General features: G+C 35.3%; 1 protein-coding gene and 1 long non-coding RNA gene across 4 annotated transcripts in view; one reads left to right on the top strand and one right to left on the bottom strand.

The window, feature by feature from the left end:
- Positions 1-27,938, bottom strand: part of zgc:153631 — a 98,944-nt gene that overhangs the window by 7,499 nt on the left and 63,507 nt on the right. For 2 of the 3 annotated variants that reach the window (XM_087263879.1, XM_087263880.1), the window contains exons 1-3: positions 7,827-8,078; positions 6,081-6,273; positions 51-176 (exon numbers count right to left, since the gene is read on the bottom strand). In XM_087263879.1, the coding sequence (XP_087120005.1) occupies positions 51-176; positions 6,081-6,219 (265 nt within the window). In that variant the 5' untranslated portion in view covers positions 6,220-6,273; positions 7,827-8,078. 3 annotated transcript variants of the gene reach the window in all.
- Positions 13,093-17,527, top strand: LOC147842643 (uncharacterized). The gene is made up of 3 exons (XR_015497915.1): positions 13,093-13,401; positions 15,012-15,074; positions 16,689-17,527. It is a non-coding gene; the product is annotated as an uncharacterized LOC147842643 (long non-coding RNA).

Genomic DNA, 27,938 nt, shown 5'->3' with positions numbered 1-27,938 from the left:
CATGGAAGCACCATGACTTACTAAGAGGAAAAAAACTCATTTTTACTCACTGGGATCACAGACAGAGCATGACAGACATTCAGTGAATCCATTGGGAACACTGGTGTATGTCATCGCAGGGCATGAATAACATGTTGTGCGTGTCTCCTCATCACAGTGGGTTTTAACTCGCTTTCCTAAAAAAACAAATAATATTTCTAAAACATTCATTACTTAAGTTCTGTGCAACACCTTGTACATGTATTGGTGTAATTACGCATGTAAAAATAAAGCAATTATAATAATTAAAGCAAAAATACACGCTATCAATCCAGAATCTATAGAATATTTTGAAATGTCTTATTTTTGCCAAGACTGCAATTATTTAATGAAAACTATAATATTGCAAAACTATTTTTTAATAATTTCAAGATTCCTGTTTTTGATTTAGAACAAATTAAATATTGTGAAATGTTACAGATCATTTTATTTCAGATTCTGTCTTTTCATATAAATCAAAGAGTATTTACTGTTTTCATAATTGATAGTAATTTAAAAAATTTAAAAATCTTTTTCAAGGCATGCATATTATATTTGAAAAGTACACATTTTTTTAATTAAACTAATGCAAATTAATAATAATAATAATAATAATGCAATGCTGGTAAGCAGAAGAGACATCTTTAAAAAATATACATTCTAAAACTTTGAATGTTAGTGTAGATTTTCTAGTTAATTGAAATCTTGTTTTTAATAATTTCAGTATTGACTTCATGACTGTTTTTAGTCTAAACAAACATGAATTTATAAAACTCTGCTAGTCTTGTAAATGCCAGTGTTACAACGTATCAGATTTTTTTGAAATCTGAATTTAACTAAACTGAATCAGAATATCTGCATAAACAATATTATTGACTGCAAGGGTTTCAGGAAGCTTCGTCATGTTATTAATTGTGTATAGTTTCAAGAAGCATCCTCAAACATGACTGGAATCACTAAATTCCGCAATGTTGCACAAGTAAACATGTGGATTTTAAAACTGTAGTATCCTGGAGTAACCACAAGAGGTCGTTATTGGTTTATACATGTGTGTTATTGCCTGTAACCCAGTTGAAGACTGAAGTAAACTTGTTGTTGCAACTGAAGTAAACATAAGTAAATGTTAGTTTCAACCCTCTATTTGCTGTAGAGTTATCTTTATTGAAGATACAACTTTTTTGGCAACGAGGATAAAGCGGAAGCACGTGATGACAGCAAATTAATGAGGTAGAAATGACGGAGCACTGTGCTAATAACTGCCTGTGAGGGAATTAGAAGAAAAAAAAAAAGATCGTGTGAAAAGCAACCATGGCTACAGGAACTATTGGCTCACTGGGAAGGTTTGATGCTAAAATTCAAACATGGGAAGAATATTCCGAAGTGCTGGAGCAATTTTTCGTGGCTAATGGAATCAAAGATGAGGGTAAGCAAAGAGCTATTCTCATAGGTGTTGTGGGACCACAAACTTACAGTGTGCTGCGAAATCTTCAAAGCCCTGTGAAACCAAGTGAAAGAACTCATGAATAGCTGGTAACGATGCTAAAAAAACCATTTCAATCCCTAGGCCAAGCAAGATTGTTCAGAGATTTAAATTTGACTCCAGAACAAAGAAGCCGACAGAGACCATAACAGAGTATGTTGCAGAGTTGCGTTGCTTAGCTCAAGACTGTAATTATGGAACAACTTTGGATCAAATGCTGAGGGATCGGCTTGTGTGTGGCATTGATGATGATCGGATACAGAGACATTTGCTTTCAGAAACAAATCTGACATTTGAAACTGCTTTTAAATTAGCAGTAGCCATGGAAACTGCAAGCAAACATGTGCTTAACCTACAAAATAAATCCTGTGTACAGACATGTAACAACGTCAAGTTCAAATTGAGGAAATCTGATCAAGGAAAAAAAGGAGAGACATGAGAACAAATAGACACCAGAGACTGCTACAGGTGTGAAGGAAAACAACCACAAAGCCAGTGAATGCAGATTTAAAAAGGAAAAATGTTATCAATGTGAAAAATTGGGTCATATTTCAAGGGCTTGTCGTATAAAAAAATAAACAAAGGGGACGCACTGGAAGTAGAGCAAAAGGAGTGTGGCCACATCAAGCATTTAAAGTAAGTGAAAATAATGAGTGATGAGTCAGAAGAAACCTTCACTTTGGCATTTATAAAAGCGGATGCTATGAAGAAAGTGAAGCCCCTCACTGTTGAGTTGCATATTGATGACAAACTCGTTATTTTGAGATCGATACAGGATGTAGTGTCAGTTTAATGAACGAAGGAATGTTCAGTGACATTTGGAAAGACACAAACGCTCCCAAATTAAGATCCTCAAAAATGAAGTTGAGAACTTATACAGGAGAGCCAGTAGAGATAGTGGGGGTAGCAGACATTCATGTAAAATACCAGCAGCAGGAAAAAGAAATGCCTCTTGTCATAGTCAAAGGAACAGGACCATGTTTACTACGTCGAGGCTGGCTTGAAGAAATCCAACTGCAATGGGGTGAGTTTAAGCTGATACAGTCAGAGACGAAGACGCTGCAACAGGTGCTATCTAAGCATGACGAAGTGCTCAAAGAAGAGCTTGGGACACTAAGGGGCACTACTGCTACTCTTCATGTTCCGACTGATGCCTCACCACGATTTTACAGACCCAGATCAGTGCCATATGCCTTAAAAATAAAGGTGGAAGAAGAAATTAATCGTCTGCTGCGAAACAAGATCTCACCTGTTAAGTATTCAGAGTGGGCAGCTCCTGTTGTGCCTATCTTGAAACCAGATGGGAGAATAAGACTATGCGGTGACTACAAACTTACAGTCAACAGAGTGTCAACACTGGAACAATATCCATTACCTAGAGTGGAAGATCTTTTTGCTCTATTGGATGGGGAAAGCAGTTCACAAAACTGGACATGAGTCACGCATACCAACAAATAGTCATGGATGAGAACTCAAAGAAATATTTAACTGAATATTTCAAAATATTTATTCACATATAATCGTCTACCTTTTGGAGTTGCTTCCGCCCCTGCTATCTTTCAGAGAACAATGGAGGGATAGCTACAAGGCATACCTGGAGTAGTTGTGTATCTGGATGATATATTGGTGACTGGAGAAAACCAAGACAGACATTTGAAGACACTAGATGAAGTGTTGACCAGGCTGAAAGAAGCTGGTTTGCGGCAAAAAGGGGGAAAATGTGTGTTCCTGGCAAATGAGGTGGAGTATTTGGGTCACAGAGTAGATGCACAGGGTCTACATCCCACAGAAAATAAATTAAAAGCCATTGATGAAGCACCAGAACCAAGAAATGTCACAGAGCTTAAGGCTTACCTGGGGTTGCTGAACTATTGTAATAAGTTCCTTCCAAATTTGGCAACGCTAGCCCCCCTGCAACTGTTGCTAAGGAAAGATGTTCAATGGATGTGGAAAAAAGCACAAAAAGAAGCCTTCAAGGAATCTAAAGCACTTTTGAAATCAGCAAAGGTGCTATTGCACTATTCCTCAGATTCAGAATTAGTTCTAGCTTGTGATGCCTCACCCTATGGAGTTGGGGGGGTGCTCTCGCAGCGCAGAAAAGGAGAGAGCATGGAGAAACCTCTTGGGTTCATGTACGAACATTAACGGCTGCAGAGAAGCGGTACTCACAGTTAGACAAAGAAGGCCTAGCGGTGATTTTTGGCATCCAAAGATTCCACAAGTACTTGTATGGTTGTGCATTCACAATCTGCACTGATCATAAGCCCTTGATCAATTTGTTCAATGAAACGAAAGCAGTTCCTCAAATGGGATCACCCAGAGTGCAAAGGTGGGCTGTAATGTTACAAGCATATCAATACAACATTGTATACAAGCCAGGAAAGTACCACCAGAATGCTAATGCACTGAGTAGACTCCCAATGCCAAGTGAGGGAGAACCGGAGGACACCAATGATTAAGTCCTGATGATGAAATTGATGGATGACTCACCTGTAAGTGCAGTGCAAATTCGGAAGTGGACATCACATGACATAACGCTCTCCAAGGTACATGAGTACATATTAAAGGGTTGGTCTGAAGAAGTGGAGCCCTCACTGTTACCATATAATCATAGGAGAGATTCGCTAAGTGTCAAAGACGGATGTGTGATTTGGGGAGCAAGGATCATCATACCACCACAAGGCCGAGAAGCTGTATCAAAACAGTTACACCAGACCCACTCTGGTATGTCAAGAATGAAAGGATTGGCCTGTTCATACATGTAGTGGCCTGGTATGGATCAGGATGTGGAGAAAGTGGTGCAGACATGTGAGATGTGTCAAAGTTTAAAAAAGGCACTGGCTCAAGCTCCATTACACCCGTGGGAGTGGCCAGGGTCACCCTGGGAAAGACTTCATATTGACTATGCGGGGCCCTTCTTAGGAAGGATGTTTCTAGTTCTGGTAGATTCTCACTTCAAGTTGATGGAAGTTTATCCCACTATTCATGCAACTTTTCAAATCACCATTGAGAAACTGAGAATGTGTTTCAGTGCACATGGACTACCTAAAATGGTAGTGTCTGACAATGGAACATGTTTTACCAGTCAAGAGTTTGAAACTTTCATGAAAAGAAATGGCATTCAACATGTGATGTCAGCTCCTTATCATCCTTCTTCAAACGGACTAGCAGAACATACTGTTCAAACCTTCAAGGAGGGGATGAAAAAGATGAAAGGTGACACAGTGGAGACAAGAGTAGCAAGATTCTTGTTCAATTATAGAATCACTCCCCATGCAACAACTGGGTTGTCACCTGCTCAGATGTTGATGTCACGGATGTAAAGACCAAAATTCAAAAAAAAAAAAAAACAGCAGAAGCAAAAAGAAGCTCATGACAAAAGTTGCAAACTCAGAAGTTTTAATGTTGGAGATTCAGTGTATGTGAGGAACTACAGCAGTGGACCAAAATGGATACCTGCAGTTGTGGAAAGTTGTACTGGACCTCTGTCAGTACAACTGAAGAGGCAAACAGTGAAGAGGCATGTGGACCAAATAAGAACTCGGAGTACAGATGGAATTCTCGACACTGTAATACCCACACAGAGGATGAACAGAACGTATACACTCCTGCGTTACCGACTGCAGAGGTAGTTGATGCACCTGCAGATAGGGAGCTGTCTGCATTGTAAAAGCCACAGTTACCGGAAGTGACTGCTGTGGAAAAACCGACCAACTTACCTACAAATCTGAGAAGGTCTGCCAGAGAAAAACGTTCTCCAGCTCACTTCAAAGACTATGTTGCATAGAACAAATTAGTAAAAGTATCAGTTCTACTTGATAGCTTGAAAAGGTTATATTAAGAATCTTGATCAATAATATTTATAATTTGTTACTTATTTACAGGTTGTATATATCTTAAGTGATTTATTGTGATTTAGTTAGAAAGACTAAGCTATACAAATAACAGAAAAGAAACATTCCAATTGATAGCTTAAGGAGGAGGGGATGTAGTATCCTGGAGTAACCACAAGAGGTCGTTATTGGTTTATACATGTGTGTTATTGCCTGTAACCCAGTTGAAGACGAGAGCCGATGCAGGAAGGCATACGGTGGAAATGTCTGTTGTTGCAACTTAAGTAAACAGAAGTAAATGTTCGTTTCAACCCTATACTTGCAGTAGAGTTATCTTTATTGAAGATACAACAAAAACTATACTAGATCTATCAATTAGTTAGCTTAAAGAGGTCATATGATGAAAAATGAAATGCACATGGAGATTTTTAAATGACAGAAGTAGGCTATATAATTAGATGTATCGATATCAACAACGTTGCCTGTCCATCAATGAGGGTGAATTGCACATCATTCATTGTTATTTATTATTATGACTATGAAATAGCCACACATACATGTACGTTATATAGTTTCTTTCTTAAAACTTTTTTTTAAAGACCCATATAAGCTTCAAATGTGCAATCACATGTGGAACACAGAAAAATGCATTGTCACATTTGAAGGTGGCTCGGTAATCACATGGTCAAAAGTTTTGCTACAGTTAAAATGCTCATTAGTAGAGAAGATAATGAAACAGCTTGACTTACCTGGATCACACATTGGGCAACACTCTCCATTAATTTCATATTCTGCATTATTACATCTTGCTATACTAAATTCAATGTTTATGGTGAAAAGGAGAGGTAGTACTGTTGATAGATGAATGAAAGTATAGTATGTGTACATAATATCACTGGTCAAGTGGACATCATTTTCTCATCTTCTTTTCCCTTTAAATACCTGGAAAAGAAACATGTCAAATAGCTTTCAGAATAGAAACACAAACCGTTTAAATAACTGTTTAACACATTTAACAGCTATCCAAAGATGAACAAGTAAACTTATTATTATTAACATGGATGTAAAGATTGTAAATGTAAATTGGTTGTTATCTTAGTCCTTTTTGTAATTTTAAAAGTATTAATCCCCTTCTGTTATTTGTTCATGCACTGTCAAAAACAAAAACAAAAAAAGAAAAGAAATACAATCATGGCATTAGTAAAAATGACTACTTCGATGCTTGTTGATGCCCTTGGTGATGAACTTATATGTATATATATCTATGGATCCAAGTCTGCAGACACCCCATATAGTCTGAGCATGCAGTTGAGGGCTCTGGTCAACATCGAAGGCTCGGGTTTTGAAGAGTCAAGAGGTAAAAAAAATAAATAAATAAAAATAAATAAATAAATAAATAAATAAAATGAAAATAAAAGAGTCTCTGATCCATAACCCACAGTAGGTGGCGGTAATGCTCTGTTTAGAGTGCGAACCAGGAAGAAGAAGAAGAGGGCTCTGGTTCGCACTCCGGACCTGAAGGTGGCGGCAAGGCACCAAAACGCTGCCAACCTTACAATAAGAAGAGTCTGAATTTTGACCGCGGAAGATGAATCTTATTTGTGTAAGTTTCTGCATAAAGTATTTGTAGCGGCTTACCAATGCCGCTATTGTTGGTAGAGTGAGCAAGTTTTTAACGCGTAAAAGTCAGAGTCCGTAAGCAAATAGATGCAATTAAAAACATATTTATTGTCCAATCAACTTCCAATCAACAGAATTACTCAATCACTTTTCTTTATCTATAAGCACACTTCTCTGTTACCTTCAATTACGAGATGATACAATACGGTCAAAAACTGTGTGCTTCCTACCAACACTGTCTTCCTCCATGCAGTGAAGCCACAGTGATATAGTGTCGTACTGACACCTTGTGGCCAATCGCCAATATACAATGTATGCTCCTACAGTATTATTTGATTTAATTTAAGTAACATTTGTATAAATGACTGGAATCAAAATGTATTGGTTCATTACCAATATACAGCTCGCTAAAGGTTAAATAAACATATGGTCTGATTTAAATTGAAAATCTTATCTGTTTGATGATGCGGTTTTGATCAAACAGTCTTAGGATCAAACAGATAGAGGTAAAGTTGGTTTTATATTCACACATTCTGACTTTCCACTTAATAATATAATTTAATAAAAGGATTATTTACAAACTCTAAATAGCGAAATTATATTAACAGCCACTAATGACTATCAAAGTACATGTTCACCGTCAAATAAACCGTTTTAATGTTTTCAAGCTACACTTGCATGCTAATTCCGATCTAATATTCAAAGTAACATGGTAAACAATACAGAGACTTCTAAAAGAACGAATGTGCGAATATAAAACCAACTTTACCTCTATATCAAAATAGAGGTAAAGTTGGTTTTATATTCGCACATCCAACTCTGCGTTCAATAAGTTTGTTAATCAGCAAGTAAAGAATCCAAATTAAATTATTTACCGTTGTAGTCGATTATGAGCAAAATGTACACCACACTTTTCTGTCTAACTGGGCGTTTTAAAGGAGTAAATGCGTACACCCACCCCTAACCCTACCCCCAGTGACATCACTCGTAGAAGAAGTGCAAGAAAGGAGGAGCTCAAGCTCCCCCTCGCTGGAGCTCAGCTCTGCCCAAATGGCTCTGCGTCTGCGTGAGCACCACTTGGAGAAACATGCTTACCTCTATGAAGGAGGTGACGTCATCGCTTTTTTGAGGGACCGTCTACAAATTATCAGTTTGTAAAATCAAGCTGCTAACGTTCACTGTCTATAGTAAGCCTACTACTTAATCTTAATAAAATCATCTGCAAACAATATATCACAGACTTGTTAATGTATACATTATATTAAAACAATTTAAAAACATAAAACTTTTAGAAACATATAGACTTAGTAGTTTAGAATAGTATATTAGTAAAGAATAGTAATTTTATACACTGATTTTTGAGTTATGATTAATGTATATACACTTTACACAAGTATACATGTTCATGTGTAATATGAATAACTATATATGTTGTTTCCCATCTTCTTTTTTCCTCATTATTTACAGATTGTACGCAAGCAAAAGATGGCCAGATTGGGACTTGTGAACTTCACCACTGGCTCCCTCCTTTAAAATGTTACTCTGCTGAAGTACATGTGAATAAAGAAATATTTTCAAGACAACAAATAACAGTGTCATGAAATGAGTGCTGCTCATGTGGACGAAAAGAGTCCAAAATGTGAATCTATGCATTTGGGGATTCGCAATGCTATTATTCACTTTGGAATGTTTTTTTTTTTACTTGCATGTACTTGCACAATGTTTTTGTACATAATTGCCACATATTACATAGTAATGTAATGTAATAAGTTGTACTTTCATTACATATTAAGTGAGATTCTTTCCAATGTTTGTTTCATGTCCCATGTGTCAATATAGAGCTGCAATAGGAAGACCAGCAGACCTTTTGTGATTTGTGTTTGTAATCAATAAAATTGCACGATAATATGATGAAATAGGAGATGTAATGCATTTATTCTTAAATTATCATTGTGTATGAAGTTTGCTTTTTAAATAAACTTGTCTTGAAATGCAAGAAAAAATACTGTAAAAATATGCTTATAAATATTCTTATAAATTCATATACAAAATATATTTATGAAAAGCTACTTGTGAGTGATAGATAATATAATTGTTGATTTCTGATGTTAATTTGTTGATGCTACAATGGTTGGACATAAAGAAATGAAGACATCTATATCCACAATGAAAAACACTACAGAAAATATGCACACAAATATTAATTACTGATGTCCGATGTTTATTTGCTGACCCTACAATAAAGTTGAAACAAGATATTAACATATTTACAATCATTAAAAACACACACAAATTTTAATATAAATTAATATACAATATATATTTATTGTATAGTGATAATAGTGATAGACAATATTATTGCTGGTGGCTGGATTTAATTTGTTTATCCTACAATGATTGGACAACAAGATATTAAGATTTCTGTGTTTACCATGAAAAACATGCTGTGGGAATATATCTTGTAAATAAATTTATATTGATAATTATAAGCATATTTTCCACAGCATATGTTTTTTTTTATAGTAAACGCAGATGTCTTAATATGTTGTTGTGAAATCATTGTAGGATAAAGAAATTAATATCAGACATCAGTCATAATATTATCTATCACTCACAAGTAATTTTAGAGAAATATATGGTGTAAAAAATTTCATTATTATTTATGATCATAATTGCTGTAGTGTGTCTTTTTCTTAAACGTAAATATCTTAATATCTTGTTTCACCATAATTGTAGTGTCAACAAACTAATATCAGACATCAGCAGTAATATTGTCTATCACTCACAAGAAGCTTTTCATAAATATATAATGTATATTCATTTATATTAAAATTTGTGTGCATCATTTCTGCAGTGTGTGTTTTAATGATTGTAAATATGTTAATATCTTGTTTCAAAATCATTGTAGGGTCAGCAAATAAACATCAGGCATCGATAATTATATTGTCTATCACTCACAAGCACATTTTGATAAATATATGGTTTGCATTAATTTATATTCATTTTTATGAGCACAATTTCTGTAGTGTGTGTTTTTCATTGTAAATGTAAAAATCTTAATTTCCTAATGTCCAAATGTTGTAGGAGCAACAAATTAAAATCAGACATCGTTAATAATATTATATAAAACTCACAAGGACCTTTTCATAAATATATCCTGTACATTAATTAATGCTTTATTTATGCACATAATTTCTTTAGTGTGTGTTTCATTGTGAATGTAAACATCCTAATATCTTGTTTCACAATCGTTGTAGGGTCAACAAATGAACATCGGACATCAGTAATACTATTGTCAATCACTCACAAGCACCGTGTAATAAATGTATGTTAGATATTAATTAATATTTATAAGTTTATATCTTAATATCTTGTTGTGAAATAAATGTAGGATAAAGAAATAAAAAATCCAGCCATCAGTAATAATATTATCTATGACTCACAAGTAGCTTTTCATAAATATACTTTGTAAAATAAATTATATTGATAAATATAAACATATTTTCCACAGTTTTTTTTTATGGTAAATGCAGATATCATAATATCTTGCTTTACATTTACTGTAGGATCAATAAATTAATATCAGACATCAATAATTATATTATCTATCACTCACAAGGACATTTTTATAAATATATATTGTGAAATAATTTATATTAATATTTGTGTGCATATTTTCTGTAGTGTTTTTCATTGTGGATGTAGATGTCTTCATTTCTTTAAGTCCAACCATTGTAGTGTCAACAAATTAATATTAGCCATCAGTAATAATATTGTCTATCACTCACAAGAAGCTTTTCATAAATATATCTTGTAAATAAATTTAAATTGATGAGTCTAATCATATTTTCTACAGTATGTTTTTCAAGTTAAACGCAGATATCGTAATATCTTGTTGTCCAATCATTTTGGGATAAGAAATTAATATCAGACATCAGTCATAATATCCCCTATCACTCATAAGCACTTTTTGAGAAAAATATGGTGGAAAATTTTTTATTTATATTTGTGAGCATAATTTCTGTAGTGTGTTTTTCATGAATATAAAAATCTTAATATTTTGTTGTGAAATAATTGTAGCATCAACAAATTAATATCAGACATCTGTAATAATAATATCTATCACTCACAAGTAAGTTTGGAGAAATATATGTTCTACAATAGTTTATAGTAATATTTTAGAGCATAATTTCTGTAGTGTGTGTTTTTCATTGTGTATGTACAGTAAATGTGTAATTTTTTTGTTGTCCAATCATTGTAGGATCAACAAATTATAATGATCATAATAAATGCACACCATTTATGATATCATGATAGTTTAATGTACAACAACATGTCATAAACAGAAAAAACATAAATGACAGTGTTACAATATTTAGTTAAGACAATGGATAAGACAGAGGTAAGGAAAACAGCAAGACACAGGTTGCATGCATGTTTTGCAGGGTCCACAGATGTTGATGTACACAGGCCATGATTTTAAAACCTATTTAAACAAATCAAATGTCAAGGTTACATACAAAACGCAAACATATAAAAAATGTGTGTGTGTGTGTGTGTGTGTGTGTGTATGTATATATATTACATGAAATATATTAATCAATGAAAACATGTCATTGTAATGCAAAATGAGAGTGATGTGTACCGTTATGGTAGTTGGCTGAATTGCTTTTGTTCGTTTTTAAACAACCTGACATCTTGTGACACGGTACCTTTGTTGTTTTTCACGCGACATTGAATATTCGGTCTGAAATCTTACCCCGGAAGGGACGTAGTGGAGGAGAAAAAAATTGGCTGGGTGAAAAAAATAATAATTGGTGAAAGAAAAGAATGGGTGGGAGGAAAATATATATTTCTAAGTTTTTGCATTCTCTCGCAAAGTTTTGCGTTCCCTCGCAAAGATGTTTTGTGTTATCTCGCAAAGATGTTTTGCGTTCTCTCGCAAAACTGTTTCTCCACAAACACTTCCTGTTCACTTCACTCACGTAAACCCTCCAGTTTTTGCTGATATTCTCCCATATTTTACCATTTTACCCCACTTTCTTTACTGTGCGCTGATCGTCGCCTTTCACTTGCAACCTCTGAACAAGTGAATGCATGTATAAGCGCTGACTGACAGACGCGCTACGTACAATGAACTGATCCCAGATCAGCGTCTGTACGCGCCATTTAAAGGGACACTTCTGTTATCAAACAAGTGAGCAGGGGCCTGTTTCAGAAAAGAGGTTAAGTGAAAACTCAGAGTATTTTAACCCTGAAATGAGAGAAACTCTGGGTTTCCGTTTCAAAATGGCAGGTTTGTCAAACTCAAGAAATCAGGGTAAGTCAAGCCTGTTTCTGAAAGAGAGGTAACTTTAACTCAGAGTCAGTTACTGTGGTAACTTACTCTGTGAATCTAACCTGGTCCGGAGCAGGTCTCCTCCTCACCAAATAAAATATATAAATATATATAAAAACTCACTCTCTATTGTGAAAAATATATCTGTGTATACCTAAAATAATTGTCTTAGTAGGAAAAAAACACGCATTTATTATTTAAAATGCATTTAGAAAGAGTTCACCCCCGCTTACTCATAAGCCCCTTTCACACAGTGATACCGGTAAATATCCGGAAAATTTACGGAACGACTTTACCGGTATATTCAAAAAAGCGCTGTTCACACAGGCGAGGACGTTACGGAAATTTTCCGGAAAAGAGCATTCACACATCCATTCCAAAATACCGGTAAATTCTGATATCATTCACCACAAATGAGCTTTAAACGGCTGCGCTTGTATTTGTAAACATTTGACTAAATTACAAACTCTTTTGATGATCAATATTGTGAACAACTTTCGCAGGATCACTTTCGCATGTCGAGATCATAATATGTGTGTGTGCTGGCGCTCACAGGCTGTTTCATGGGCACACGCAAAGCTTGAAGGTAAACAAACAACGGCTTATCATAAGCATCTTATCGATGATTATTTGCACAGTTGGCATTAAGAAGAACATATAAACGTGATCTGACTAACTTCTAGCAGCTAAATGCGCCTAGAAAAATATTCAAAGGCAAACCGCGCGGACGTAAATGCGTCTGACTGTTGTGATTGGCTAAAGCAGACGTCTCACGTCAGCACGTTCTAGACGTGCACGCGCTTATTCCGGAAATATTCCTTCTGCGTTCACACAGCGCAGCATTCCGGCAAATTGCCGGTAATGTAACAACTTCTCTTTCCGGAAAATAGCCAGAACGAATTTACCGGTATTTTCAAAAAGGACCTGTTCACACATACAACCTTTCCGGAAAATTGCCGGTAATTTTCCGGAAAGGTCTGTATGTGTGAAAGGGGCTATAGTGGTTTCATCCACTGCCGGCGTTTTACCTCCTCTAGCAGCCTGTCACATTTGCATACAGACAGACAGACACAGAAGTTAGGTGTGTGGCAACGGGTCAATGTTGAATTTGAGTAAGTATGGTGTATAAATCACATTAAATAAATCAATTCTTCAATGTAGTTAATGCAGAATCATTTATAAATTAGTTGCTCATGTAGTTAACGTATGCTTGTTTACGTTAGCTTGTTGCATACGTTAGTGCACTGCAAAATAATACACCAAAGCCGTTTCACATGCATTGTTTCATTTGTGACGACTTGGCATAATGTTAACTTTACATTAACGAACACAGTTAGCATATTGTTTAGCTGTGGATTTGCTAAATGAGCACTGTGCTACGTCCAAACTAGCCCCACTTTATTTTTTGTATATTCAATTTCAGTTCTGTTCTTAAGTGACTTAAGTAATTTAAAATACAAAATGTCCTTGTTTTTATTGTTGTGATGATTTTTATGATAGTTTTTCATTCTTTATGTAAAGCACTTTGAATTAGCATTGTGTATAAAATGTGCTACAGTATAAATAAACTTGCATTGCAGTGTCATGGACTAGATAAAATGATTGAGGTAAAGTTGGTTTTATATTCGCACATTCATTCAGTGACCGCTCCATACACTGTTTACCATAGTACTTTGAATATTCAAACTGAAATCTCATGTAAGTATGACTTCAAAATAACATTAATAATAATAATAATACATTTTATTTGTTTAGCACTTTTCCTACATACATGGAACTCAAACCACTTCACAAACAACAAACAGGCATTGTAAAATAAACCAAATAAAAAAATATATAGACAAATAAAGTAAAATATATACTCAGATAAAAGCATACATGTACACACACATATATGCATACATCTACACAATCACACACAATATTCTTTACATACATGCACACACACCATACATGCATATGTACATAAATCTACACAATTTACATAAATTGCGTAAACTTCACAAACTGTTATTTTCATACGCAATTTTAAAAAGGTGCGTCTTAACAAGCTTTTTAAAAACGTCAATTCTGGGGGATTCTTTCACTTCATTTGGGAGACAATTTCAAAATTTTGCAGCATAGTGACTAAAAGAAGTGCCGCCAGATCGCATCAGATTTACAGAGTGAAATTCCAAAAGTCGAGTGCTAGAAGAGCGTAGCAAACGGTTTGGATTATATTTTGGTAATCAGTCAGTAAAGTAAGAAGGTGTCATGTTGTGTAGTGCCTTATAAGCTAATAAAATAATCTTTTTTATTTAAAATTTATTCTATTAATGCTGGTGTGATATGTACTCGTGTCTTCAATTTCATTAAAACTCTGGCTGCTGTATTTTGTATCAATTGCAACGTCTTTATAGAACCTTTAGGTAAACAATATAATATTAGCACTATGAATTGACTGTAAACAATGCTGTACTTTGATGGTTGTTGGCTGCTAATATAATTTTACTATATAGAATTTCTAATGAGTACTCTTCTGATGTTATATTATTAATGAGAGACTGAATTTGCGAATATGAAACCAACTTTACCTCAATGATAAAATGACAGAAAAGGAAAATGGACATAAGATTATTTTTCAGTGCAGCTAAACTCCAAGTACAAAAAGTTCACATATTAAGCAATTTGGCTTTCAGAATGAGTGCTTATGAAAATACTAATGTCACATTATCAATCACAGGCAAAGGAGAAAGAAATGATTGAGGAACAGGCAGAGCAGGGTCAGTCAGATGTACAGTGTCAGGTAAGGGTGTTGTGCTTTATTGAAGGGCTAATGACAATTCTTTTAGGGGTAAGCAATTTATTTTTTTTGTTTTCTGAGTTGTGGCTGTTTAGCAGATGAACCTCACAGGCTCACCAATTTACAATATGATCTCTCAATTTAACAAGTGTAATGTAAACTAGTTAGTTATTATGAGTTTGGAAAACATCTTTTCCTGCATTTATTCGGCTTCAGGAGTCAGTCTGTTGACTGTAAACAACACAACAAACAATGCAACAAATAGTTTTGAAGAAAGATTTGCTGTCATTGAACCTGAGAAAAACTTTGAAAATAACCATAATGTAGTCTCCATGCTGTAATATGAACAATAAAACAATTTTTAACTGTGGGGACATATCTTTATAAGTACAATTCAGCTGTATTATTTGTGTTGCCTTCAAAAAATCTTTTAAAAATTAATCATAAGAAATTTTCTATTTATTGTCCCCCCTACTGTTAAATCAAATTAATGGCCATGGGCGCACCATGTCTAATCCTCCTTGCCATTGAAAAGCATGAGGAAGTATCTGCAGCTATGTAAGCCTTTCGCTGTTTTATAAAACAGCCGTTTTTTTGTCGTTATCGTGAGTGTACAGAAATAAAAACAGACTCTTTCATTTCCCATGATATATTATAACTCACAAAGTTATCGATTTGTGAATTTCAGGGCACCAGCAGACTCCTCTGGCCAAAGTGAGGTTATAACATTACCAGTGTAGCTAGCTTAACTACATTTCTCAGTAGCGTGATGGTAGCTTTGCTAAAAAAATCAAATAGCTTTTCACAGTCGTGAAGCTATTTTATTTGTGCAGTAGTGTCCACACAAGCTACATTTACCGATCGCGGATCAATACTGTTTAAAATGTGTAACACCTGGTTTTATTGGATTTTTTTGTTTTTGCTGTTATGTACTATAATTTATTCCTGTATGGTACAGCATATTATTTACAGTGAATAATTGAAATGAACAGTTCTGCCTCATAAGTTTCATTGGCAGTTTTATTGATCACTAAGATGCGATTGATTTGGATTTAAGTGGCTTCGATTTAAAAAATTTGCAAAAATTAGATGTATTTTTTTATTGCAAATGCCACATAAATCACCTGCACAACTAACTAAAATTTAGATTTTGTAACAACAGTAAACTATTTTTTGTGATAAGGTCTGGTTTTGTGGTGGCTCTACTTTAAAATTAAATTAATTAAATTAATTTTATTTAATTAAGTGATTAAAGCTTTTGAGATTTTAACAGTAAACAGAGCTACTGTAAGCTCACTCCTGCTCTGTATAAAGGCTTGAAAATTATTTAGTTGAAAATGTTTATTAGAAACTTAAAAGTAATCAAAAAGTAATCAAATGTAATTAGTTACTTTACTTTTATAAAGTAATCGAAAATTACAGTAACTTATTACATTTTAAATAGGGTAATTTGTAATCTGTAATCTATTACATTTTCAAAGTAACCTTCCCAACACTGATATTTAGTATGTGAAATTGTTGGACAACCACCACACACACACATTAAACAGCTAAATAAACATGTCTATAGCTTACTAAAAGCCTTTATGTTTGTTCATATATTTTATATAAATGCAGAGCAGCAAGACCCATGGGATTTCATCAGCCACACACCATCAGAGTCCTCAGTGGAAGCTGAGAAGAGCAGAAGAGGAAGCCAAGCAAGAGATGCCAGAAAAAAAAGGGGGAAGGAAATAATGTGTTATTTTGCTGTTTGAGTATAGGCAGGTGCAGTGGGTAGCACAATCCCCTCACAGCAAGAAGGTCGCTGGTTAGAGCCTCGGCTGGGTCAGTTGGCATTTCTGTGTGGAGTTTGCATGTTCTCCCCATGTTAGCGTGGGTTTCCTCCGGGTGCTCCCACAAGTCCAAAAATATGTGGTGACATTGGGTAGGCTAAAATTGTCCGTAGTGTATGTGTGTAAATGAGTGTGTATGGATGTTTCCCAGTGATGGGTTGCAGCTGGGTGGCAACACAGTGGCACAGTAGGTAGTGCTGTTTCCTCACAGCAAGAAGGTTGTTGGTTTGAGTCTCGGCTGGGTCAGTTGGCATTTCTGCGCGGAGTTCTTCCTGCGTTCACGTGGGTTTCCTCCGGGCGCTCCGGTTTCCCTCACAGTCCAAAGACATGCGGTACAGGTGAATTGGGTAGACTAAATTGTCCGTAGTGTATGCGTGTGAATGGGTGTGTATGGATGTTTCCCAGAGATGGGTTGCAGCTGAAAGGGCATCCACGTAAAACATATGCTGGAAAAGTTGGTGGTTCATTCCACTGTGGCGACCCCAGATTAACAAAAGGACAAAGCCGAAGAGAAAATGAATGAGTATATATAGGCAATGATAGACAAGACAATGTTTGATTAAGATGAAGTGTTTTAAAATGCTTATTTATTAAAATAAAGGTTACAAAGTAAAGAAGAAATGTATTGTGTGTTTGTATATTTATTTTACTGCCTTCAAGATTTTACATTGTAAACTAAAGGGAACAAGGAGGGAATAAATGTGGTATTTACCCTTTAACTACAGGTAACAAGGGTGGAACAATGCTTCACTTTAATTTACAACCCTCAAATGTGGTATTTACCTTGTAAGTACAGGGAACAAGGGAGGAACAGTGCTTCACTTTAATTTACAACCCTCAAATGTTGTATTTACCCTTTAACTATAGGTAACAAGGGAGGAACAGTGCTTCACTTTAATTTACAACCCTCAAATGTGGTATTTACCCTGTAAGTACAGGGAACAAGGGAGGAACAAATACTTTATTCACCCTTTAACTACAGGGAACAAAGAGGGAAGAAGCTGAACTTTAACACACTAGTGTATACGTGAACACTAAGAACAGAGTAAACTACAGCAGCAGTTTTTATTGATTAAAGACCAAATTACTACATTTTTCTATAAAGCATCAGCTATACATTTACTGAAATGCAACAGTTAGCCCCCCTGTGCAACAGCAGTAAAGATGCGAGACTGAAATGCAACAGTTAGCCCCCCTGTGCAACAGCAGTAAAGATGCAAGTTTTAATCTGCATTGAACCCTGACAGTAGGACTATATCATGCAAAGTTATTTGTTGATAGTGAGTTATGGAGACATTGATGGCTGTGGTGAGATCGACGAGTAAACATAAGGTAAATTCAAAATGATGATTATTTATCATCTTTATTGTTACAGTGTAGTTAAAGTCAGTGGTGGTGACACTATGTGCTATGGGATTTTAGATGACTGAAATGTGCAGGAAGTTGCCAAAATGCAGTACTCAGACTGCATAATAGTCCTAATGTTTACAGGCATGCAGTAATTAATCCCAAAAATCTTAAGTAGTTCCAACCCTTTAAGAGTTTCTTTTATTTTTAGATATTTTAATGAAAATAGTATTTAAAAATATTGTTTTTGGTATCCAACAGAAGAAAGAAAGCAAAAGCAGTTTTAAATATAAGAATAATAAGAGTGATTGATGACACAATTGTCATTTTTGGGTGAACATTTAATAAATTTTTATATAAACAAAAGACAGCACAATGTGAACCAGCATTTGTACAGTATATACATATAGCTTTCCCCTTGACTGTGCCATCTTTAACAAATAATCCTTCTAATGATCAGGTTTTTAATGTATAATGTTTTTGCTGAGCTTGCAAAGTGCATTCTGGGATTGTCTCCATAAATATGCTTATGAGGCACCATTTTGCAGCCTATTCTGGAACATGCTTATGTTGCCTTAAATGCTGTCTGGTAGGCAGTCAGTGTTCAGTGACGGATAAAGGCTGGTCTATTCACAGGAGGTTTCTTCACTGCTGCTTACTCAGACATGAGAATGCAGGCACTTGGCATCTCCATGCACCTCTGGTCTCGAACAGAAGAGCAAGGTTGTCAAATACTTGGCACATCAGCTCAGCTATGTGAGGGACCTCACGTAGCACCTCTTTGTCCTTGTGTGTGTAACCAGATGGACTGTGTGAAAGTAAAGTGCTCACAAATGTTTTGTATAGGTCATAAATACTGAATAGGAATGTTATAAAGGCCTCCCTAATGCCACCACCAGGAACTTTTGTAAACAAGATCGATGCTTAAAGGTATAGTGTGTCAACTGGTTGAGTTACTGAAATTGATGTTTTAGTGGCAGGCTGCCTAAAGTGAGAAACAGAGAAGGAAATTAAAATCAGTATCATTTTGTTTGTTTGCTTCATTGATTAGGTTGAAAGTAAATCATAAAGGTTTTGGAACACTCCTGATTGTGATGCTTTTGCCTGTTAGAGATCCAGAATGCAGAGTATTATTTGTGTTTTCTTGAATCGTTTTTTATTGTCAGTCTCAGTTTTTGATTAAATGGTAATTCCTCATGGCTCATTTTAACTTGTCACCACTATTTTTTGTGATGTGTGGTGTGTTGACATCCATCTGCATCTAATGGCTCCGCTGTCTGCTGAGATTATTTTGATGAGGCCATGTCAGCGCCCCAGGCCATTGTTTAAACTGCCGACAGGACAGACTGCTCTGGAAAACATCCAGGTGTGAGAGAAATGTTAGAGAAATTATTCACTAGAAATTCTGATACCTAGTACTAATTCTACCTATCTATCTATCTATCTATCTATCTATCTATCTATCTATCTATCTATCTATCTATCTATCTATCTATCTATCTATCTATCTATCTATCTATCTATCTATCTATCTATCTATCTATCTATCTATCTATCTACCTACCTACCTACCTACCTACCTACCTACCTACCTACCTACCTACCTACCTACCTACCAACCTACCTACTGTTTGTCAGACTTTAATGTTTTAGCTCATTAATTAAATGTAAATATCAGACAAAGATAACCCTTAAACCTAAATATTAGGTGGGCCTACCTTAGCAGCAAAAACTGCATTAAAGTGTTTTCGATAGCTTGAAATTATTCTGTTACAGAGCTGTGAATGAATTTTGGCCCAGTCATCTGTGCAGAACTGTTGTAATTTGACCAAATTAGTGGTTTTGGTAACACTTTAAAATAACTACACACTATAAATAATTTATTAAGCATTAGCAAATAGTAAATTCATTATGTGTTAGGCATTAACTCTGCATTAATACGCGTTAGAAAGCAGTTTATAACTGCAGCTACAAATGCCGTATTATTGACTTACAAACATATTTATAATGTGCTTAATAATTGTATTTTCATACTTAATGATTTATTTTTCATTACTAAATTAAGTATCACATTATTTACAAACTATAGCTGTATTTAAGAGTAGTTGGGGGTTTTTAGGATCTTTCAGAATGAGTTAGTAAATGATTAATAAACTATTGAAATCAACGTTTATATGTCTTATTATTCAGGCATATATTAATGGTTACTATGTATATTAATAAATGCTTTATTAACTCAACTTCATCTAGTTTTGTGACCTAATCTAAAGTGAGGACTATTTATAATAAAGGCTCAGTTAACTTGTAAACAGGAAGAATGACATTATACATTCCTATTCAATTCAAGAGACACAAATGAAACTGTACTTCAAATGACAAATTATTCTTTGCAAGCTTATCTAAAATAAAATTATTTAGAGTTTAAGCAGTACATCTTCTTATATTGTTGAATTATTATATTGTTGTTATTGTTTTATCCAGTTTTATGTTGTATTTTGACACTCCTGTTATTCAGGAATTTTTAAACTTTACATTAATTTTACTTTTTAGAAGATTATTGTTCACTTGATTTTGAGCCTTTATTTGTCATTTATAAGGGATTTATAAAGCATGAATAGTCCTAACTTTAGATTAGGTCACAAAACTGCATGAAGTTGAGTTAATAAAGCATTTATTATCATACTAGTTAACTGTTAGTGTATGCCTGAATATTAAGATTTATAAATGTAGCTTTCAATAGTTTATTAATAATTTACTAACTCATTCTAAATGATCCTAAAAACCCTCAACTCTTAAATACAAATGGTTTGTAAATAATGTGATACTTAATTTAGTAATGAAAAATAAATCATTAACGAAGTATGAAAGTATAATTATTAAACACATTATATAGGTGCTTATAAGTCAAGAATACAGCATTTTTTTTAAGCATGAACCACTTTTTTTAATGTCATGTCACAGTATCTCAATTAGATTCAAGTCAGAACTTTGACTAGGCCACTCCAAAGTCTTGGGATTTTTCTTTTCTTGATAATTTACAAGTAGACATTCTGGTGTGCTTTAAATCACTGTCCTGCTGCTAACACAAGTTTCAAAATGTTTTGGTACCCAGCTGAATTTATCATTCTATTTATCACAGCAACTCTTCCTTAACTTACTTTTACACCACACATGGGTTATGTACTTTCTGACTAACAGACCTCAGATTGTTAGATCAGGCCACATCTATTCCACCACTGTCACACTCAACACTGGTGTACCACAGGGCTGTGTGCTAAACCCCTTCCTTTCTCCCTTTTTATCCACAACTGCAGGCGTGGATCCAACATAAATGGATCCAACACATCATCAAATTTGCAGATGACACTGCAGTGATCTGTCTAATGAGAAACAATGTTGAGACTGCCTACAGGGAGGAGATACAGCATCTGCACAGACAATAATTTGCTCAACACCACTGTAGCTACCCGCTGGTTATTTAAACAGTCCACACTTCCAAATACTGATGTCCATGCGTTTCATTTATTGAACACCGCGAAAAAATAAATAAACCAACAAACAAACAAACCAAATGTTTTACACAAACACAATCAAAAATAAAATCAAATTAAACAAATAATGTACAACAATGTGTAGTTTACCGGGTTGGCCTGATAACCAGCTGTAGTATGAGCAGGAGCATTTAACAGGTGCCTGCGTTGATACCTTACTTTGCTGTCCATACAAACTCTCAGAGGTAAAATCAAGGGTGTCCACACTCGGTCCTGGAGGGCCGTTGTCTTGCAAAGTTTAGTTACAACCCCAATCAGACATGCCTGAGCTAGCTAATCAAGCGCTCACTAGTCTTTCTAGAGGCATTCTTGCAGGTCTGTTGAGGCAAGTTGGAGCTAAAACCTTCAGGACACTGGCCCTCCAGGATCGAGTTTGGACACCCCTGGGTTAAATCAATCACAAAACATCATGTGACCTCCGACTCAACCCAGTCGCAATCAAGGAAATTTATAACATAAAAAACCAATACACATTTAAATAATAAAATACAAAACAAAAAACATAATACAAGCTGACCGATCAGCGTCAGCTACAACCACGAAGACCAAGGAGCTCATTGCTGACTTCAGGAAGGAACGAGCAGGCTTACACAAACCCATACACATCAAAAGGGTGGCTGTTGAGACTGGCTCATCCTTCAAGTTCCTGGGGACCCACATCTCAAAGGACAAGGTCAAGGCGGCTCACCAGTGCCTCTTTTTTAAGGCAACTTAAGAAGAACCAGCTGTCCTCCGCCATCTTGGTGAACTTCTATCGCCACACAATAGAGAGCATCTTAACCAACAGCATCCCAGTCTGGTTTGGAAGCTGCCCTGTTGCTGAGTGCAAGGCACTGCAGCAGGTGGTGAAAACTGCCTAATGCGTCACAGGGGCTCCACTTTAGGCCATTGAGGACATCCAAAAGAAACATTGTCTGCGCCGAGCACGCAGTATTCTTAAGGACTCCTCTTACCCTGCTCACAGACTGTTTTCCATCTTGCCTTCCGGCAGGCGCTTCAGGTTCCCCCAGAGCTGTCCTCCTTTTAAACTTTGCCCTCCACTGAATATTTTGCCCCCCTCATACACCCCAACACTCTCCTCATAATTTACACACCTCATAATCACTGCACTATTTAATATTTGCACATTAAATCACACTAAATTGCACGAATTAATTTTTGCATTGTACATACCCACTGTACACATACATTTGTAATTATGGTCATATATATACCTGCATACTTCTGATGATTAATAGCAAACTGTGCATATATTCATCTAGTGTTAATCTCTGTTTATAGCTAATACAACCTGTATACAATGTTGATAATACACATTCATCTGTAAACACTTCTTATAATTTTGCTATAATTGCACTTCATAACTTATACCTGTATCCTGCACTTGCACTCCTGGTTGGACCTAAACTGCATTCCGTTGCCATGTACTTGTACATGTGTAATGACAATGAAGTTCAATTTAATCTAATCTAACAAAGTAGGAAACACACAAGTCACACGCATAGTTGGAAATACACGTCAGTCCACAGAGTAATTTCCCAAAAGTCTTGGGGATCATCAATATGTTTTCTGGCAAAACTAAGATCAGTTTTTTGCTGTATGTTCTTTTTGCTCAGTCTGCCATGCAAACCATTTTTGCTTGGTCTCTTACTTATGGTGAAGTCATGAACACTTACTTTAACTGAGGAAAGTGAGACCAGTGGTTCTTTGGATGTTGTTGTGGGGGTTTTGTGACATCTCGAATGAGTTGTCACTGTGCTCTTGGGTTCATTTTGGTCAGCCAGACACTCCTGGGAAGGTTCTCCACTGTTCCATGATTTTGCCATTTGTAGACAATGGCTCTCATTGTGGTTTGTTGCAGTCCCAAAGCTTTAGAAATGGCTTTATAACCTTGTCCAGAGTGGTAGATCTCAATTATTTTCTTTCTTATTGTTTTTACATTTCTTTGGATGTCTGCGTGGTGTCTAGCTTTTGAGAATCTTTTGGTCTACTTAACTTTATCCGGCAGGTCCTTATTTATGTTATTTTTAGATTTTAAACAGGTGTGGCAGTAATCAGGCCTGGGTGTGGCTAGAGAAATTGAACAAGGTGATAAAAGGTGTGATAAACCAGAAGTTAAGTGATGTTTTGTCTGTCTATCTATCGGTCTATCTGTCTGTCTGTCTATCTGTCTGTCTGTCTGTCTGTCTGTCTGTCTGTCTGTCTGTCTATCTATCTATCTATCTATCTATCTATCTATCTATCTATCAGCTTGTGCACGTGGAGATACTTCAGGGTTTACTAGCAGAAACATCAAGTTTAAAAGCCTCCAATGCTGTGGTCTGAAGGATGCGAGACAGGAAGTTGAAACAAATAGGAAAGCAAACAAAATGGTAACCAAACATTTCTGCAGACTTTTGGCTCCTCTTAAAAAATGTGGATTATGATAGAAACCGAGAACATTCCGAATGCAAATAGGAAAATATGAGAGGCTGTTTGGGAAAATGTGCTGGCTAAGTAATATTATAGTGTCACTTAAAAGTGTTCCCAATGATTACTTTTATTAATGTTAATATTAATATCAACTGCATCAAACAAATTAGCCTATTAGAATGATTTCTGAAGGATCATCTGACACTAAAGTAATGATGCTAACAAATCAGCTTTGACCTCACATTAATAAAATATATGGTCACATTTTATTTTGATGGTCTGTTTGTTGAATTTAAGCTGCATTGCATCTACATGCCATCTAATTCTCATTAGATTATAAGTAGACTGTTTGGGTTGCGGTTAGGGTTGGTGTAAGTTGACATGTACTTGGTAAATTAAGGGTTAGGGTTAGGGTCAGTTAATGTCTGTTGAAGGAGCAGAATCAACAGATATTAAGCAGACAGTCTATTAATACTCAAAAGGACCATTTACAATGTATTGAAATTAAAAATCATTATTTTAAATGGTAAAAATATTTCAGTGTTACTTTTAAACTGTAAATTAATGTTATCGATCAAATCAATGCAGTCTTGATGTTCAATAAAAAGACAATAAAAAATACAAACATTAATGTCCATAATGACCTAGTTACTGATGATGGACAAAAATGATGACTGATGATTCTGTTATTTCAGGATAAGAAAGAAGCCTGCTACAAGAGAGACAGTGGAAGGGAGCCTCAAAGACATTTTTATTAGGATCTGCTAATCATGAGGGGGCAGACAAAAGAACCTGCATTTTCCTTCAGCTTAATATCAGGGGTCGCCACAGCGTAAGGAACTGGATATTACTTTGGCATATGTTTTACACAGCCTTCCAGCTGCAACCCAGCACTGTGAAACACCCATACACTCTCGTATTCACAGACACTTCTACACTATGTTCAAATTCACCTATAGCACAAGTGTTTGGACTGTGGTGGAAACCCACACCAAAACAGGGAGAACATGCAAACTCCACACAGAAATGCCAGCGGACCCAGCCGGGACTCATACCAGCAACCTTTTTGCTGTGAGGTAACAGTCTGAGCCACTGTGCTGTCCCAGTGTAGTTATTAATAACCTCCAGATGTTTTACAGTTTGATTTTGTAATAATAATGCACGTTTAGATTTATTGTAATATGTTAATATTTATTCGCAATGTAATTTATTCTTATGTTATTTATAATAACGTTAAATGTCATAAGAATGTTATAATTTAATATAATATTATAATAAATAATTATAATAATGTTAAAATATAAATAAATCAAATTTTTTTAATAGTTTTTTTTTATAATGAGAAGTCTCAAAGTTTGTCTTTATTATAGAAAACTCATTGTTGAATGGCTACCACTTTACAATAAGGTTGTATGTATTAGTTAATGTATTTACTAACATAATAAACAATACATTTATTACAGTATTTATTCATCTTTGCTAATGTTGGTAAATGGTAAAAAGTTGTTAATTGTTTATTCATGCTAACTTGCAATGTATTAACTAATGTTAACAAGCATGACTGATTTTATTAATGCATTAGTAAATGCTGTACATAAATTATGCTGTACAGGTATTGTTCATATTAGTTCATATTTAAACCATTAACATTACTTATAAAACTACTGTAAAATGTAACTGTTGTATGTATGTTGTTATATTATATTTGTATGTATTTTATATGTATTTTATATTTATTTTGTTATATTTGTTAACGTATGTGTTTTTGAAACATTTCATTAAGTGTTTAATGTATGTTCGTTATGCAGTATTATAAATAAATGTTATAAAGATTAAGTATTTTGTACTTGATTTCATTATTGGACATATTTATATTGAATACAATTGTAAAGGCTAATATAATATTTAAAAATGACATGTGGACCGACCGCGGGCCGCCAGCAGACACTTATTTAAAACCAGCGGTCCGATGGCGGACCACCGTCGGAAAAGCGGCGGGAGCCGATGGTGGGCCGCTGGAATAACGATGAGCAAATTGACGGTGGACCGCGGGCGGCGCCAGTGGCCCGCTGGTCTTATGTTAGCTGGGTTAGAATTCAAAATGATGATTATTTATCATCTTTATTGTTACAGTGTAGTTAAAGTCAGTGGTGGTGACACTATGTGCTATGGGATTTTAGATGACTGAAATGTGCAGGAAGTTGCCAAAATGCAGTACTCAGACTGCATAATAGTCCTAATGTTTACAGGCATGCAGTAATTAATCCCAAAAATCTTAAGTAGTTCCAACCCTTTAAGAGTTTCTTTTATTTTTAGATATTTTAATGAAAATAGTATTTAAAAATATTGTTTTTGGTATCCAACAGAAGAAAGAAAGCAAAAGCAGTTTTAAATATAAGAATAATAAGAGTGATTGATGACACAATTGTCATTTTTGGGTGAACATTTAATAAATTTTTATATAAACAAAAGACAGCACAATGTGAACCAGCATTTGTACAGTATATACATATAGCTTTCCCCTTGACTGTGCCATCTTTAACAAATAATCCTTCTAATGATCAGGTTTTTAATGTATAATGTTTTTGCTGAGCTTGCAAAGTGCATTCTGGGATTGTCTCCATAAATATGCTTATGAGGCACCATTTTGCAGCCTATTCTGGAACATGCTTATGTTGCCTTAAATGCTGTCTGGTAGGCAGTCAGTGTTCAGTGACGGATAAAGGCTGGTCTATTCACAGGAGGTTTCTTCACTGCTGCTTACTCAGACATGAGAATGCAGGCACTTGGCATCTCCATGCACCTCTGGTCTCGAACAGAAGAGCAAGGTTGTCAAATACTTGGCACATCAGCTCAGCTATGTGAGGGACCTCACGTAGCACCTCTTTGTCCTTGTGTGTGTAACCAGATGGACTGTGTGAAAGTAAAGTGCTCACAAATGTTTTGTATAGGTCATAAATACTGAATAGGAATGTTATAAAGGCCTCCCTAATGCCACCACCAGGAACTTTTGTAAACAAGATCGATGCTTAAAGGTATAGTGTGTCAACTGGTTGAGTTACTGAAATTGATGTTTTAGTGGCAGGCTGCCTAAAGTGAGAAACAGAGAGGGAAATTAAAATCAGTATCATTTTGTTTGTTTGCTTCATTGATTAGGTTGAAAGTAAATCATAAAGGTTTTGGAACACTCCTGATTGTGATGCTTTTGCCTGTTAGAGATCCAGAATGCAGAGTATTATTTGTGTTTTCTTGAATCGTTTTTTATTGTCAGTCTCAGTTTTTGATTAAATGGTAATTCCTCATGGCTCATTTTAACTTGTCACCACTATTTTTTGTGATGTGTGGTGTGTTGACATCCATCTGCATCTAATAATGTAATGGCTCCGCTGTCTGCTGAGATTATTTTGATGAGGCCATGTCAGCGCCCCAGGCCATTGTTTAAACTGCCGACAGGACAGACTGCTCTGGAAAACATCCAGGTGTGAGAGAAATGTTAGAGAAATTATTCACTAGAAATTCTGATACCTAGTACTAATTCTATCTATCTATCTATCTATCTATCTATCTATCTATCTATCTATCTATCTATCTATCTATCTATCTATCTATCTATCTATCTATCTATCTATCTATCTATCTATCTATCTATCTATCTATCTATCTATCTATCTATCTATCTATCTATCTATCTATCTATCTATCTATCTATCTATCTATCTATC

Source organism: Danio rerio, chromosome 8, assembly GCF_052040795.2.
Source record: "Danio rerio strain M-AB ecotype USA chromosome 8, GRCz13ab, whole genome shotgun sequence".
Taxonomy (NCBI): Eukaryota; Metazoa; Chordata; class Actinopteri; order Cypriniformes; family Danionidae; genus Danio; species Danio rerio.
This window is presented reverse-complemented; position numbering and strand designations above follow the sequence as displayed.